Source organism: Tachysurus vachellii, chromosome 26 (genome assembly GCF_030014155.1).
Source record: "Tachysurus vachellii isolate PV-2020 chromosome 26, HZAU_Pvac_v1, whole genome shotgun sequence".
Classification (NCBI taxonomy): Eukaryota; Metazoa; Chordata; class Actinopteri; order Siluriformes; family Bagridae; genus Tachysurus; species Tachysurus vachellii.
In genome coordinates, this window is record NC_083485.1 from 12,498,479 (window position 1) to 12,515,874 (window position 17,396).

General features: G+C 39.7%; 3 protein-coding genes across 3 annotated transcripts; 1 reads left to right on the forward strand and 2 right to left on the reverse strand.

Annotated features, from left to right (window-relative positions):
* Window positions 1–1,041: 1,041 nt before the first annotated feature.
* On the reverse strand, window positions 1,042–5,148 carry LOC132841022 (uncharacterized). The gene is made up of 10 exons (XM_060863181.1): window positions 5,009–5,148; window positions 4,641–4,819; window positions 3,650–3,747; window positions 3,479–3,546; window positions 2,700–2,880; window positions 2,499–2,604; window positions 2,295–2,383; window positions 1,811–1,899; window positions 1,583–1,675; window positions 1,042–1,222 (listed from the first exon to the last, which is right to left on the reverse strand). The coding sequence occupies exons 1-10, from the start codon at window positions 5,088–5,090 to the stop codon at window positions 1,068–1,070; spliced, it is 1,140 nt and encodes a 379-aa protein (XP_060719164.1). The 5' UTR covers window positions 5,091–5,148; the 3' UTR covers window positions 1,042–1,067.
* A 603-nt stretch (window positions 5,149–5,751) lies between these two features.
* Window positions 5,752–11,338, reverse strand: mtfp1 (mitochondrial fission process 1). Its single transcript, XM_060863578.1, has 4 exons — window positions 11,188–11,338; window positions 8,038–8,165; window positions 7,567–7,799; window positions 5,752–6,921 (listed from the first exon to the last, which is right to left on the reverse strand). Exons 1-4 carry the CDS (start codon window positions 11,255–11,257, stop codon window positions 6,855–6,857), a joined length of 498 nt encoding a protein of 165 aa, XP_060719561.1. The 5' UTR covers window positions 11,258–11,338; the 3' UTR covers window positions 5,752–6,854.
* Window positions 11,339–12,565: 1,227 nt separating this feature from the next.
* lman2la (lectin, mannose-binding 2-like a) lies at window positions 12,566–17,263 on the forward strand. Its single transcript, XM_060862817.1, has 9 exons — window positions 12,566–12,762; window positions 13,136–13,254; window positions 13,604–13,721; window positions 13,801–13,883; window positions 13,984–14,016; window positions 14,621–14,782; window positions 14,894–15,008; window positions 15,465–15,584; window positions 16,646–17,263. Exons 1-9 carry the CDS (start codon window positions 12,624–12,626, stop codon window positions 16,786–16,788), a joined length of 1,032 nt encoding a protein of 343 aa, XP_060718800.1. The 5' UTR covers window positions 12,566–12,623; the 3' UTR covers window positions 16,789–17,263.
* The last annotated feature ends 133 nt before the right edge of the window (window positions 17,264–17,396 follow it).

Consider the following 17,396-nt stretch of genomic DNA (forward strand, 5'->3'; position numbering starts at 1 on the left):
ATTAATTCAATTCATCAGCTCTTTGTCTCCTCAGGCCTCCTAATGCGACGTGATATTGCTCAAGGGAGCCTCATAATAAATGTTTGGATGCAGCCGGAGCCCGACACTCGTGCGGGCGAATTAAAACATTACTCTCTCTCCCCCGCGCTCTCTCCCCACCGACCTGCCTGTCGCAGCAGCATTCCCATTATTCTAATGAGGCCACGGAGGCAACCCTAAGGCGAGGCAGGGTGGAGGGGTGGAAGACTACAGAGCATAGGAAAGGAATGTTATGGTGAAAAATTAAAAAAAAAAAAAAAGTTTGAGTTTTTGATCTGATTTATTAGAAAACCAAAATCTTGCATTTATTTATCTTGAATACAAGTACATGCTTCCTGCAGCTGGAACAAAGTTTAAAGAGCCTGAACTGGATTCTCTAATTACACTGCAAGGGCTAGTTTAAATATGCATTTACACGGTTGGGTGTATTTGTAAAAAAAAAGTGTCTTTTTTGGCAACCTGGCACTAGTGTGTGAGATTAAAATAAATGAAATGAAAGAAAATGTCTGCTAAAATGCAGCTAAATCATCAACCTGCATGTTCACAATGAACTACAGGAAAATTGGATGACTACTTGATAGGATTTTTCACTTCTAAATTTCTCCAGTGCATTGCGCTTTGTCTTTCCTCTTGCACACACACACACTTCTGTTGAGAAATTCAGTCGTGATCGTCCCCAGAGAATGGAGGGCTGCCAGCTCATGTTTATGCTGGCTGCCTGAACGGTTCCTGCAGGTTCTTAGCCAGACAGAAGCGTGATTGAGATCGACAGTGCTGGTGGAGCCCCCATGTGGAATCAAAGCAGCACAGACAGCCTATGGTATTCAAGAGCCTCATATTCCAGCTGCTGTAAACATGGGCTGCCCTGACATTATGCTGCTGTTAATAATTGATTAGGCTTTTTATCTGGCTTGGTGGCTGAATCATAAGCAATAGGGATAACCTTACACCCTCCTTCAAACTGGCATCACATCACTTTAAAAACAAAATCACCAAAGGCAATTTTTCAATCTTTAAACCAAAAAAGGTTAATATTTATTCAGAAGTTCTCGGCTTGGTCGGTATCCCAACCTTCCACCTCTCCAAAAACACAGGTAGTAGCTCGTCGCAACGGCTGCAGCCATCAAGATCAGAATCAGGCAAACAGCAAGTGCCACGAGCCACACAGGAACACCTCCCAATCCTACACAAACAGAAACGTTATTCACACAGCATGTTCTTTTACCAAATGTTCACTTAACATACACAGACCGTGCTCACAAAGCCCAAGAACCTGGTGTATGTATATATATATATCCCTTAAGAAAAAGGTCATACAAGAAGCCATCACCATTGGGGAAGATAACTGAACTAGAAACATTGAGCCCCATCGCCAACACCTCTTATCCTAAAGACAGCACACCAACACCACTGTTCCGTCAGTGAGCCTAAAGATACACAACCCCAACTACCAACACCTCCGATTCTAAAGACACAAATTCCAAATCACTATCATTATATACACACACACACACACACAAATATTCACTTAAAATATACAGACCTTGTTCTGCTGTCCAGAATGTGTACTTATCCGAAGCACCAGGTCGTGACTCAACCATTGTAAAAGGCCCAAGAACCTGCCGTGTGTATGTCCCTTGAGGAAAAAACAAAACAAGACGGAATCTACTGGAGAAGCTGAAAACTGAACTAGAAACTTGAAGCCCCATCAACACCACCGGTCCTAAAGATTATTGGACCCAATCACCAATGAGCATAAAAGTTACAGTACCAGATTCAAAGTTGTTCCAATGCATGCAAGTAAGAGATTCACAGCAGCTACAGATATAACTTTGGGCTGGATCATCAAGAAGCTCCCACCTAGAACATCAAGGTCCATTTGTCTTCAACAGGATATACTGTTTAATGTTAAAAAATAGTTCCATTTGGCACACCAGTGTTTTTGATCCATTCCACCGGGGTTTATAAACTATATACAGCAGAACAAGTACAACTGAGTGCTTAGATCCCAAGTATCCAATGAGGATTTGTGAAAACCCTTGTTCCTAAAAGGTTCTTGATTTTGCTCAAGCAGAACATGTTTAGAAGTCTGGATCTATTGACCATCCAAAGAACCCTCATTGGCACCAAAATCATGGTCACATTATTGACACTGGCACCACAGCGGGTTCTAAGGCTTGTCCTGTAGGCTTGTGCCATGAAATATGATATGAAAATGCTTTTCTATAAGAATAATCAGCTGTAATGTAGATTACCTGCTTTGGTCATGCAAGTATTGGCAGGATTTCTCATAAACACTAAAGTGCTGAAGATCCCCTGTGGTCATGTCACAATGAAGGAAAACCTGAAAAGTCATTTTTTAGCATGTTAAAAAGCCAAAAATCTCAAAACCAACTTATACTTAAACCTCTTTATATTTAGATATCAAGACCATCCTTAGATATATAGACCATCCTCACTTGTTCTCCCAAGGCAAATCTAAAGGCTTGAATATAAAGGCGAATTTCGGAGGGTTCCCGTCTGGGCAAGAACGTCGCGTTTCCTTCTTTACTTTCTGTAAGACACCTTTTAAATAACACCAGTTAATACATTTTATTCACTCAAGTGTCAATTAAAAAGTAGACATTAATTTCCCTCCACAAACTGGACAAAATGTTTACCCAGCATCAGAAATAAGCACATGTAGCTGGCTGTACTGAGAGAGATCTGGAGTGTTTGCTAGCATGCAGCGCTGCAGGAAAATCTGTACAGCTGTGAGTTCCTGCTGTTTCACTTTGGCCCGGATGTGAATCTTCGTGCCAATTGTGAACACGGTGGATGGTGCAGGGCCATTAAAATCACCTACAGAACAAAAACATGGCATGTACATCACCTTAACACTACAGAACTTCTAAAACATTTAACAAGAGATAGTAGCCCTGAACCATGGGTAACTAATAGGGGTGTTTGAATATAGGTTTTAAGAATCCACTCAGTGTTGTCTTTCAGATTCAAATCATAATTCATCAGAGATGTGTGTACAAAACATGGATGCTAAGCTAGTCAGCTCAACAAGCTAATGCTAGTGATAAACAAAAAAAAACAACAGTTATTGTCATGCTTGTAAGTTTGGTGACTAGGATACAATAGTGCAAGTCACAAAATATAACGCAAAAATAAACAAACAAAACAAGGAAATCTCACTTGCACTGTGACTAATGCAATTTGGTTTATTAGTAGCTAGCCTTCAAGATGTAAAGCATTTCCAAATAGCACATCATGAGGTCCTCTGTCTATTTTATTAATCAATCAGAAATGTGTAATATTTTAGATTGCATTTACATGCTATGGGGAACTTTTTCAGCCAAATTAGCATAACCAATTTCTACAACTTCATTCATAGAAAATTCAACACTCTCTGCATGACACATTACAAGTTAACTTAAGATCTCTCACTTACTGTTCATCAGCGCCAGAGTGAAGACACGGTCATTGTTCACGTTGTCCATATCCAGATCAGTGCTATTGCTAGATCAATTCAATACCATTTACCAGAACAGTAAACCAACACACATCCATCCACTACATCATTTGATCAAAAAGATTCTTATTTTAAAAACGTACTACTTACAAGTCATAAACGCATTCTACCAGCTCAGTAATGGGAGAAAGTCCAGCATCCAGGCTATAAGTCAGCACGTTGGTGTAGGTCACTTTGCCCTCACTCACCTGAAAGAAGCCTGTTATAATCAGACAATCTGTAACAATGACAGATACAAGACATTCTTTATAGCTGATTACAGAGATACACCACCCTGAGCGTGATGTGCAGTGAGACTGATGCTAATTTGTTAGTTGGCATGTTATGGGCTACCAATCGGAAGGTTGCGAGTTCGATCCCAGGTCCACCAAGATGCCAATGTTGGGCCCCTGAGCAAGGCCCTTAACCCTCAATTGCTCAGTTGTATAAATATGAAATAATGTAAGTCGCCCTGCATAAGGGCGTCTGCCAAATGCTGTGAATGTAATGTTATTCATATGAGCAACATGAAAAGTGAGGCTTCACTGCCTGTACAGCATGAGCGGAACAGGAAAGGACTAATAAACGTTTTGCTGTTTTTAGTTCAAATCTTATCAGCAAAGGCCTCATGTGGGAGAAGCTTTTAATCCCAATCAAGCAGGAGACGCACCTGATTTCACCAGTTAAACTTACATTTACACCATGCATTAGACCCAGGTGTAGCTTCTGTTTGAATGGAATGAAACGCTGCACCCATGTCAGGTACAGAAGAAGTAACGGCCACCATAAATCCCATCATGCTGGGCATTGTGGGTAACCATGTACAAGTGAAAATGGATCAATAGGTGAATTAAAAGAAGGCACAATTTTTTTAGAGGTTAAATCTTGGATGCAACTCTTTTTGGAAGCCATAAGTAACTAATCTTCAACTAGTTTTTAAACCAACTTCTCTTCATGATTGCATGAAATGCATTGCAAGAAGACAGATTTTCAGAAAACCAGGTTGCTGGACCTGACTGAAGTTGATACAGCTATACATTTCAAACGACCTGGATGTCTGAAAAACTCTAGACGTTACACACATACAGAACAAACCCGTTACCAGTCGTTTAAAGCCACAGTCATGAAGCCAGACGGAGAACAGCAGCATATCGTGTTCCATAGATATACTCGAGGGTGGACAACTTCCCAGATGAGCTTTCGAAAGATCCAGCTTTTGGGCCCAGTTTAACTCCGGCCTCCACTGTATAGTGACTGCTGCATTAGCTGAACAGTCGATCACTAGATTTATGACCAGAAGGTCACAGATAAGTCAAATGCATCAAACCATAATTAAGTGGAAATAGACAAACCATGAGGAAAATATTGAAAGCTGCTTTTTTTTGGAAATAATTTTGGAATAAGTTTTAAATATACAGTAAGTCAAGTTTCCACCATTTCTCCTTAAGCAAAAAGGATATATAATTTTACCTTTCTGCCCAAACGTAGAGGCAAGAAAAAGCCAAAACAGCAAAACCTGAGTTAAAATCATCTTCCTGCCAACCAGTAACATCAAAACAGTGGACTAGGAACTTAATTACTTTAATCATTGTCAGCACTTAAGACCAGCATGTAGGCGGGGCTGTTTCAGCCATCCAATCACATTCTCAGGACTGACTGTCAATTATCTTCTCTGACTAACCAGGTGGAATCAGGTGAAGGTTGGGAAACACAGAAAGACTTATTCGAGACATACTTGAGTGGCGATTAAGAAAATATCTTAAAGCTTAAATTATTATGCCAAATATAAATGCTCTGAAATGAATCATGGGTATTGACAAATTGACAAATCACTGAAATAGGATCAGGTGATTATAAAAGGCTCAGCAAAAAGGACACGTGAATTAAGAAAATGTCCACCATTACTGTATGTCTGGAAGTCTTAAGGATGCTACAAAAATACAAACCATGAGAATTATAATGGTGGCAAATTACATTAAAGATTGTATCTATATGTGTCTCTATATACCACACGCAGATAGATAGATAGATAGATAGATATGTTAGTGACGAATCTGTTTAATATAAACGCAATGGTGTTTATTTTTTTTTTTACATTTCAACATAAACCTTTTCTTTTTTTTTTAAACAGTACAATTGTACAGACAATTGTTTGGGTCACACTTTGTCCTGCCAGCCATTAAACATCAGGTTCCATCAAGACTCAAGTAAGGCTTGTTCCTTTATACTACACTTTATTACAGACTTTGTTGCAGCATTTTATTTTTTATTTTTATTACATATTAAACATCTAGATATTTTTTTAAATAAATGCCTCACACCAGAGTTCTTTAAAACAAATCCCCGAATGCCGTCACAGTACAGTTATAAATGAATTTAAAAAAATAAACCCTTCTCATTGTTTATCGTCACATTTCATCCTAATATGTCTGAAGCCCCATAACAAAACATTAAAACATAAAAATTTCCCTTTTAAAAATAAACACCAAGTAAACAGATAAACGTTCTTTTTCTTCTGTTTCCAGAGTAGTTCCAGATCCATGTGGACTCTGAATATGATACGCTGACTATTCAGATATAGAGAAAATAATACAGTTCACCTGCAGAATGAAAAAATAGTCACTAGTTCTGTTTCTTGTCATTTGACCTCTATGCTGGGATGAGTTTAAGAGTTAAAAGCTTTAAAATGCAGGTCAAATGTAGATATTTGCAGCTTATGGCTTCACGTCTTTTTGCATAGTTTGCTCTCAGCTTTCTCAATAACCTGCTCTGACAGCTATCGATGTAATGCACTGAGGTACAACAGAGCCAAATATTACACACAGATTGTGTCAGAAAATTAATAAACCGTTCATAGTAATGTTTTCTTTGACTTTGGCTAAGAATTTATCCGATTAATGATTTGCAAGACAAATACATAGAGTTGTCTCATGGAAAACGTTCAATGTAATTGAAGTGAAGTGACTCTCAGAATCCTGTGCAAGAGAATATACAGTAGTTGTTCATTTCCAGCTCAGTAATACAGCTACACATTTACAGTATGTGTGACATGTAACAAAATGTTATTGTGGTGTCTCGATACATAATAAAAATGTGTTTCTATGATTGATTCAGACTCTTAACAGTATAATGTGCCTTATAAAAACTGATTACATTACGATTGTAGTATCGAGAGCCTCGTATCAAACTACGGTACTGCTGCATCATTAGACACCGCTAGAAACTTTGAGGTTGTGCATCATGGTAAAGCAATTTGATGGAAATGAAAACTGCTGCTGTGCTCTGATGAGGTTTTACATGGACGTGTAGATCGGCTTCACTCGTGCTTTTCTCCTTCACCGTACACCTTTCTCAAGCTGGAGTCCAGGAGGAAGTCTACAGACCTTTATGAACACAAACACACACACACCATTTCAGAAATGTATTACAAAGCACAACAATGCCTAGCCTCAAATAATGGGACACTGTCCATGATACTGTTTCACTCACACACACACTCTCCTTAACACACACACACTCTCCTTAACACACACACACTCCCTCACACACACACACTCCCTCACACACACACACTCCCTCACACACACACACTCCCTCACACACACACACACACATACACACACACACACACTCCCTCACACACACACACACACACTCCCTCACACACACACACACACTCCCTCACACACACACATGCTCTTCCTCACGCACACACACATGCTCTCCCTCACGCACACACTCTACCCCACACACTTCCTCGCACACACACACACACACTCCCTCACACACACACTCCCTCACACACACACTCCCTCACACACACATACTCTCCCTCACGCACACACACATGCTCTCCCTCACGCACACACACATGCTCTCCCTCACGCGCACACACATGCTCTCCCTCACGCGCACACACATGCTCTCCCTCACGCGCACACACACATGCTCTCCCTCACACACACACGCTCTCCCTCACACACACACACACTCCCTCCACACACACCCTCCCCCTCTCCCTCACACACCTGTCTATGGGTTTGATAATGAAGGGGATGGTAGAAAGGCCGATGGCGGTGGTTGTCCACTTGCGCACAGGTAAAGGCCACCGTGTAGTTTTGCCCAGCAGGTAGAGTGAAGCAGCACACACACGGTTTATGGTGAAGCCGGGAATGGCCACGGACGCCAACGCCTGCCACACAAACGTGTCCACTACAGCAACAGCCACACGTGTAGTCTTCCCCGGGTGATCACCATGAGCCTTATCACAAAGCACACATTAAACTGAAGAATAAAATAACAAAATGTCTCTTTTTCTGTGTGGTTCAGGGTGTTGTGCTTTGAGACGCGTTTCTGCTCAACATAAATGTAAAGAGTACATCTAGACACAGATAATCCCTCCATAACATGTATGAAGGAATCTGACTAGTACCAAATCTGGGTATATTTTTGTTGCAATACAGTTCTTGATCTTTCCACAAATATATCCACACACTTACTGCAGCTGCCTTCTTGCCTTTATCCACTGCATCCGCTGATACGTATGCTGTTGCGACTGCGTAACTCGCCCACACCATGCTGACGGGCACGAGGGCACGAAATGCCTCGCCCACCTCGTTGGCATATCCTAAAGGAGCACAAGAGTGAGACATAACCTCAATAAACTGAGACCTCAAAGCTACAATGAAACCCTCAGGTTACTGCGCCCATCCCCCCCTGTTGGTTTCCTCTGGGTTATCCTGTTTCCTCCTAACTCTCAAAAGCATACCTGTAGGCAGACTGGCTATGCTAAAATGCCTCTGGTGTGTATTCCTGCCTCACACACACTGTTCTTGGGTCAGGCTCTGGATCCATCATGACCCTGAGCAGGATAAAGCAGTTACTCAAGATGGATTAAAGAATGAATAAATGAATGAATGAATAAAGAGAAAAGCAAAAAACAGATATACATCCTAATTTGTTTAAATCCTAATCCTAATACATCCTAATTTTTTTGCAAAATCCAGTGTTAGATTTCTAAAATTCCTAAAAATACCTTTGAAGTGAAGTGACATACGGCTAAGTACGGTGACCCATACTCAGAATTCATTCCATCCAAAGTACACACACACAGCAGTGAACACACACACACCGTGAACACACACCCAGAGCAGTGGGCAGCCATTTATGCTGTGGCGCCCGGGGAGCAGCTGGGGGGGTTCGGTGCCTTGCTTTGCCGGCCCGAGACTCGAACACACAACCTTAGGGTTAGGAGTCAAACTCTCTAACCATTAGGCCACGACTTCCCCCTTGAATAAAAGTCTTGATCAAATTAACAGTGAAATAGACATATCTGCTTAACGTAAAAGCACATATATTCTCTCTGCAAATATCAATGCTGTTGATGTCTACAACCTTCTCATGTCCTAACTGCAGCATCAGGATTCAGTCCCGTGTCAGAAATCACTTCCTTACTCACTTACGCACTAGGAGCGATGTATATAGGAAACTAATACAGTCTGGACAGGGTCACAGCATCAGTATCATTTTTTCTTTTTTTTGCCTTACGCATTAATACGACTGTGCTTTGGCCAACCCACTTTCACATAACAGCACAAAAGATACAGGTACACAAGAGGCTCGATATTTAGAACAGGGGAATGGAATTGTGTGAGAGAGGGAGAGTCTGAATCATTTTGCATGATGTAGACTTTAGTACCTAATTTAGCAGCACAGCAGATTCAAAGTCACCCTGACTAAATGTCAGTGTTCCTAAAAGCTCTGCTCACTGTACAGTATATTCAGCTGCTCTGTTATAACCGTTAAAAACTTAAAGCTAAAATCCACCCTGAAGGACTCACATGTGACCTTGATTAATTCTCTCACTCTCACTCATTTTCTACTGCTTATCCGAACTACCTCGGGTCACGGGGAGCCTGTGCCGATCTGTGATGATCTCAGGCGTCATCGGGCATCAAGGCAGGATACACCCTGGACGGAGTGCCAACCCATCGCAGGGCACACACACACACTCTCATTCACTCACACAATCACACACTAGGGACAATGTTCCAGAGATGCCAATCAACCTACCATGCATGTCTTTGGACCGGGGAGGAAACCGGAGTACCGAGAAACCCCCGAGGCACGGGGAGAACATGCAAACTCCACACACACAAGGCGGAGGTGGGAATCGAACCCCCAACCCTGGAGGTGTGAGGCGAACGTGCTAACCACTAAGCCACCGTGCCCCCACCTTGATTAATTCTGCAATAAAATGCAATTTAACTGTCACTTTAACTCTGGACTTGCACAGCACAGTGCCACTTTATACACTCTATACACACCATACTACACATAGGCACTTTAAGGACAATCATTAATAACCATACGCATTTATGTATATGTTTATGTATATGTATATACATTATTTTTTCACATATATTTTCATATTTTCTATATTTTTTATATAGTTTATACTTTTTATTTATCTCCTATTGGTTTTTTTGTTTGTTTTTTTTAAATCCCTAATTGCATTCCTTTTATGCTTAAATACCGGACAGATGCAAAAGGCATTTCACTGCGTATCGTACCCTTGTATGTATGTGTATGTGACAAATAAAATTTGATTTGAAATTTGATATGATTTGAAAATTCTGACTTTCACCTTGTTGTGCTACGTTAACCATAATACCGTTCGATTTCATCTCTATTTCAAGAGTGATGCAGCGGCGCTTTAGTACTTTACCCTGCCAAGCTCTGTCACATTTTCTATTAGCTTGACACTCAGCTCAAACAGGTCATGATGCCAACTCCATGTGGTCTTTGAGGACAACAATCTCCTCATCATTACAACATTTATCAGACTGTATATTTATAATCACACCCTCCGACGTCACCCATATGAGGATGAGGTTCCCCTTTGAGTCTGGTTCCTCTCAAGGTTTCTTCCTCTTCCATCTAAGGGAGTTTTTCCTCCCCGCAGTCACCTGAATCACCTCAGACTTGCTCATTGGGGATAAATACAAACACACTTAAATAGATCTAATATTAATCTTGATTTTTTGTATTATAATTATCTTTATAATAAGCTTTTTTTCTATGTTCTTTATATGTTCTGTGACGCTGAAAGCTTGAACGTGAACCAGGTTTATTTCTACAACTATTTCTATAAACAAGTTTTTTCTATTGCTTTTTATTGACTGACTTACTTACTTTTGTTGTGACGTCATACTGTTAGCTAGCTTTCTGGTAACAACGTTCTTTCGGTCAGATACGAGCTATTTTTTCACGTGAAAAAAAAAGTGTTTAGTTTAGTTTTAAATACTTATGGACACGAATTAAATCCTTTGAAAACGACACTAGGTTCTTAACTAAAAGTTTTGGCACCCTCGACCCGAAACACACTGACTGACTGACTGACTGACTGACCTTGACATTAAACACGTTTTATATAAAGATGTTGTAACCTTTCACTGGTTGTGTGACTGCCTGGATAATGTGCTATATTGTCATCCTTTATAAGCCTTAATATTCAGTCAGTATCAACCCTAACCTCATAGGTTACTAGCTTCATACAGCTGTTAGCCATATTCAGCTAGCATACATTCAGACTTTACTTTTATTACCTATACATGACATTTTAACTAAGAAATCCTAACCTAACTCACCCAAGAACCGAACCCATGTGTCCCGATAAATGTCGACTTTTTTACTCTCAGTCTCGGGTATCGGATCCATTGTTTCCGCTTTAGTACATTTCCATACAAAATGCTGGTATACTAAAGAATTACTATCCTGAGTAAAGACACAATGTATTGCTGCAGCGTCGCGTGCTAAAATTAAGGGACTATGTACAAATTACATACCAGGGTTTTTGGCGTCTTTAACTATTATGGAGTTGAGAGCTGCTACACTTGCATTCTAGATAGAATTGACTAATAAATAAACAATTCAGTCATCGTTAGACACATTAATAATAAGTAAATTAACGTCAATATTTTTTTAAAAGCAGGAATGCGAACTTTTAACTTTCTAATTTAGAATAAAACAACATGACGGTTTTACACGTAACTGCCCATATGTTTTAGTCTGTCTATTAAATATAAATGTTCATTATTGCGAGATGACTTTCATACGATATATTATAAATCGATTTATTTTTTTCGTTTTTTTTTATCAGACTATTTTTGAATCGTCCCTTAGTAGTGATGACGTAATATTACCCGGAAAATTGAGATTGATCTAAGAGAGAACTTTTCACTAGGATTTACTGAAATTAATTATAATTATGTGTTATGAAATGATTGTCCATACGCATTTGATGGTGTGGAATAATAATTGGATTGATCTGCATCTGTTATTTAATATAATTTTAAACAATCTAAGTGTAGTAAATGTAGAGATTTAGTTGTGTTGGGACACATGAGTATAGATAGAGAAGGAGATAACATGCAAGCATCATCATCATCATCATCATCATCATCATCATCATTATAATAATCCAAACTTACAGTACAATAAATACAGAATACTTAGGGAAAATTAAATACAAATACGAATATGTAGGGAAAGAGATAATACTAAAATTCTCATTTGGGATTGACTTCTATATTATAATACTACGATATTCTAACTGTAATTTTATGTTAATGTATTTGCAGATAAATATTTCATTGCTAAATAAAGGGAGAGAGAGTGTGTGTGTGTGTGTGTGTGTGAGGAGAGGGAGTGTGTGTGTGTTTGTGAGGGAGTGTGTGTGTGTGTGTGTATGTGTGTGTGTGTGTGAGGGAGTGTGTGTGTGTGTGTTTGCATGTGGGAGCGTGTATTTTTCTCTCTTATTTATCTATTTATTTATTTATTTATTTTTATTCGACTGCATACGCGCTTTTCTTTAAATAAATTATTTATCAGTTAATAAACTTAAAGTTCAGAGACCAGTAGAATGGCAGGACAGTTCAGTGTGCGATTTGATTGATTATCCAGCGCCCCAATAGGAATGCGCCATGTAATGACCTCAGCCAATAGGAAGCGTTCAGAGGATTGTACTAGAAATACGATGGCCGCCGCCTTACGTTAGTGCTGAAAACACATAGAAGGGGAGTGAATGTGTGCGAAAATGGCTACAATTATGCTTGCGCTTTGTGTGATATCTATTGCTTCTTTAAGATCTTGCTTGTCAGATGATGGCCATGAAATGGAGGAGTTTCTAAAGAGAGAATATTCGTTGTCGAAACCATATCAAGGTAGGAACCAGTGTCCTGTTCATGCAATGCGTCCAAATCACACCATAGAATTATTATTATACCTATACATCTTATAGATGGCACATTGAGAGCTATGCATATTTTTGGTGTTAAATAAAAATGACATGTATGAAAAATTACCCGAATAGAGCATGACTCTATCCAGAAACACTCATATAATAGGCACGTGCACTGTTTTATTCATTTCTATAAACATTATTATTTATTATTATTATTATTTATTTATTTTTTTTTCAAAACTAACATGCACCCATGTTGCGATGGGTTCATGAGAATCTAGATTTATAAGTTTTATAACAACATTCGAAGATTTGAATTGACAAGTTGATATCTCTGAGGGTGTCTGACTCAGGAATCGGTTCTTCCGGCTCTTCCCACTGGGAGCTGATGGGTGATGCCATGGTAACCACTGATCAGGTGCGCCTCACTCCAGATATGCAGAGCAAGCAGGGGGCAGTGTGGAGCCGCATTGTAAGTAACACATTTCCCATCCATTAAAGGAAAGATCCAGACTGTACTGTGTGTGTGTGTGTGTGTGTGTGTGTGTGTGTGTGTGTGTGTGTGTGTGTATATATATAGATGTGTGTGTATATATATATATATAGATGTGATCATCGTTTGTGCAAAAGATTTTATAACAGCTGATAACAGCACAGATGAGGATTCATCTCTATCTAAAGTGTCTGATGTAGCATTGCTTTTATTCTTAACACTACATTCCCTTCAGCGAGTGACACCAACAGGTACTGCTACTACTGCATGCAGGTACTACTAGCAGTTACTGCTGTATGTATGTGTGTGTGTGTGTGTGTGTGGGTAGCCGTGTCACTTGAAAGACTGGGAACTGCAGGTGCACTTTAAAATCCACGGTCATGGGAAGAAGAACCTGAACGGAGACGGTCTGGCAGTGTGGTACACAAAAGAACGCATACAGAAAGGTAAAGCACCGACACCTATGATGATGCACAGAATTCAGTATCTAAATCATAGCAGCATTTCTCACTGATATCGTTACAGGTCCAGTGTTTGGAAATAAAGATTTCTTCACAGGGTTAGGTGTGTTTGTAGATACTTACCCTAATGAGGAAAAACATATAGAGGTAAGATTCTTGGTAAGATTAGTATTATCTTATTTTATAGAAATAAGAGTTTTAAAAGATTTTTCTATGTAATGGTGACTTCTGTGTCTTTTGCATTTAGGCCCAGAAGAAACGGTACACCCCTCGCACACAGGTATGCCTCTCTGATATACAACCAAGTTTGGCTTAAGTTCCATTTGCTTTGTTTTGCTGTTAATCCAGACTCAAATATAATCGACGTTAAAGCTGATATTTTAAATACACATATTTCTTGCACACTAACTGAAAGGAGAGTAACTGATTCCTTCCTCTGCTGTGTGAAAGGAGGTTTCGTGTTTTCCCAGTGCTCAGGGAAAACTCAGGAGCTCTGGTTTCCTCCCCCAGTCCAAAGGCATGCATTGTAGTCTGATTGGCATCCTTAAATTGTCTGTAGTGTGTTTGTGTGTGTGTGTGTTTGTGTGTTTGTGTGTGTTTGTGTGTGTGTGTGTGTGTGTGTGTGTGCCCTACCATGGGTTGGTACCCTGACCAGGGCACCCACTTGGATAGGCTCCAAGTTCCTGAAAACTTTGTGTAGGATATATGGTATGAAGATTGATGGATGGATGGATGGATGGTTGGTTGGTTGGTTGGTTGGTTGGTCAGAGTCCTCAATCCCACTACAGTTTTCATGTGTAGCCACTCATGGGGCATAATAGAAAAATCTATTACAGTATAAGCAAGCAGCTGCATAAAGAAGTCCTTACCTTTGTGCGTTACAGAGGATCTTCCCGTACATTTTAGCGATGGTGGGGAACGGCACCATCGGATACGATCATGAGCGTGACGGCAGACCCACTGAGCTGGGTGGCTGTAACGCCATGGTGCGCAACCTCAAACACGACACCTTCCTCTTCATTAGATACGTCCGCCGCAGACTTACGGTGAGAAGCTACAGGACAGGTGTCTCAGAGAACATGATAGTCTGTTGACTTTGCAGCATTTCCAGCAGCTGGATTAAAAAAAGAACTTTGTCTGCTACTGTTTCTGTACAGGTTATGATTGACATTGATGGTCAGCATGAATGGAGGGACTGTCTGGACATCCCGGGTGTGCGACTTCCTCAGGGCTACTACTTCGGTGCTACGGCCATCACCGGAGACCTCTCGGGTAAAATATTCTTACAGTGTGTAAACAAATGTAAATCAAATCAGGATTGATTTTTTTCAGTGATTTGCAGACATCATACGACACTGAACAGCAAAACCATTATCTTGCTGTTATGTTGCTGGATAAGAATTAAAGGATGAATTTGAATGTTATCCATATTTAAAAAGCATTGACTTTCCAGCATTTGACTCCCTTATCCAGAGTGACTTACATTGTATCTCATTTTATAAAACTGAGGGTCTTGCTTAGGGGCCCAGCAGTGGTAGCTTGGTGGACCTGGGAGTCAAACTCATGACCTTCCTCACGATCATCTTAAACATTACTGCTCATTATTAGTGACACGCAGAACTGCTGATGGTCCAGAAGCAGGATCCGGTGCTCTCATTGCTATGGCCAGGGTTCGAGTCCCAGGCAGAGAACCAACTCTCTCTCTATCTCTCTCTCTTATTTTTAAAGACAACCACGATCTCATCTCTCTGAAGCTCTACCAGCTGACGGTACTCCGGAGTAAGCTAGACGAAGACGATGAGGAAGAGGTCACTGTTCCAAGCGTGGACAATATGGAGCTAATAAGGAGTAAGGCGGAATTGTATTGATCACAACTTAGAGAGTCGTTGAGCAGGTGACAATAGTGACAATTTTCAGAAGTAGCGAGTAACATAGCGGGATACGAACAGGTTTATCCCTAAATCGTTCACACAAGCTTTTTTGGTAAGAAGTGAGATATTCGTAAGAATCCAGCTCGGATTTGTATAAAAACTTTTTTTTTGACTCCAAGTCAAATAAACAATGTGAAATATTGATATACAAATTAACTTGTAAAGATTAAGTAGTTATTAATGACTCAAAAGATAGCAATTATTTTTATCCAAAGAAATTTGGATAAAACTTCCTAGTCAGTTAGCATTCGTCAGGATTGTTACAACCAAAAACCTTAATTATCCTTCCCTGACACCCCCCATTTGTAATGCAGCTTTAAAGCTTTGTCCCTTTTTTTTCAAAAAAATTCACTGAATTAGTTAAATTGGAAGTTCTTCTTTTAAGCTCCTACCACTGAAGACATATGTAATGACTTTCCCTGATGGCTGCACTTATGTTCGACACTGAATCAATTTGGCTGAAGGTGTAACACGTCTCAGCGCAAATCTGTGAAAACTCTGTGGTGATTTTAAAGAATTGCAAGTGCCTCTGAATATTGAGTTTGTTTGATAGTGAGCTGATTTCTGTGATCGGAAAATCGCAAAATCCTGGAGGGACTGAATTAGGACATAATAAAAGGTGCCCTTAAAAAGAAGGGAAGGTTTAGTGTGTGTGTGTGTGTGTGTGTGTGTGTAGCTGCAGTGGCTGTGCTGCATTATTACATGGTTCAGTTTTAGTCATTGTGCCTTTTTTAATAGTGTTTTTTATGCAGCTGTGTTGTGAATGCTTTGGATTATCAGATTAACAGAATTATCATTATCAGAATTCAAAGACTTTTTTTTTTTTTAAAGAAAATAAAATAATTTCACAGTTCTAGTAAAAAAAAAGGTTTATAAATAAGGCCTATGGGGTTTATGTTAAAACTAAATGAACACATTTGGTTTTCAGATGATCTGCTCCATAAAATTCCAAGCAAAACTTCTTTCTTTCTCTCACAGCCTACCAGGAAGGTGAAGCAATCAGCAGCATTGGCATCTTCTTCACCGTGCTCTTCTCCATGCTGGGCCTCTTTCTTCTCATCGTCGTCGGTCTTGTGGTTTACAGCCACTGGACCGAGAGTCGACGCAAGCGTTTCTACTGAGCGATCCGAAGGCTGAAACTGTGACTAGAACATGCAAATTGGGCTCAACGGGTTCACTGGCACCAAAACACTGCCAGCATCAGTGTGCACCAAGCGAAGGGGTTTGATTCTGTACACAGGAAAGGCAGGACGAAAGACTCGAGCTTGAGAATGACATTTTAAACGGGTTTTAAACAGGAAGAGTGCAGCGATGTAGGGAACAGGATTCAACCCCATACCAGCAGGGCCTTATCTGTTCAAAAGTGTTTGTCATTTGTGATAAATGCATTTTAAATAGCATGTAAATAGAAAACTGCCTTTGACTGTGTCTTTTTCACTACAAGTCTCCACTTCCAGTATTTATGAAACTGTTATTCTGTTGATGTTTTGCATTATATGCCATGCTAAGAGGGAATATATTTACATTTACTGCATTTGGCAGACGGCTTTATCCAGAGCAACATACACACATACATACACATATATGTATATATATTTGTATTTATATATATGTATTTATATAGTGTATGTGTGTATATATATTATATTATAATATATTATATTATATTTTTTATATATATTTTTTATAATATATTTTTTATATATATATATATATATATATATATATA

Excerpts from the sequence above, each read along its gene's own strand:
- LOC132841022 (XM_060863181.1), bottom strand. The coding sequence starts at position 5,090 with ATGTTACTGGTTGGCAGGAAGATGATTTTAACTCAGGTTTTGCTGTTT. Across the intron at positions 4,820-5,008 it reads CTCTACGTTTGGGCAGAAAG|TGATCGACTGTTCAGCTAAT; the intron begins GTAAAATTATAT and ends TCATAAATCTAG. Across the intron at positions 3,547-3,649 it reads GTAGAATGCGTTTATGACTT|CAATAGCACTGATCTGGATA; the intron begins GTAAGTAGTACG and ends GAATTGATCTAG.
- mtfp1 (XM_060863578.1), bottom strand. The coding sequence starts at position 11,257 with ATGGATCCGATACCCGAGACTGAGAGTAAAAAAGTCGACATTTATCGG. Across the intron at positions 8,166-11,187 it reads CACATGGGTTCGGTTCTTGG|GATATGCCAACGAGGTGGGC; the intron begins GTGAGTTAGGTT and ends GTGCTCCTTTAG. Across the intron at positions 6,922-7,566 it reads ATTATCAAACCCATAGACAG|GTCTGTAGACTTCCTCCTGG; the intron begins GTGTGTGAGGGA and ends GTGTTCATAAAG.
- lman2la (XM_060862817.1), top strand. The coding sequence starts at position 12,624 with ATGTGTGCGAAAATGGCTACAATTATGCTTGCGCTTTGTGTGATATCT. Across the intron at positions 14,017-14,620 it reads GGTACACCCCTCGCACACAG|AGGATCTTCCCGTACATTTT; the intron begins GTATGCCTCTCT and ends TGTGCGTTACAG. Across the intron at positions 15,585-16,645 it reads CAATATGGAGCTAATAAGGA|CCTACCAGGAAGGTGAAGCA; the intron begins GTAAGGCGGAAT and ends TTTCTCTCACAG.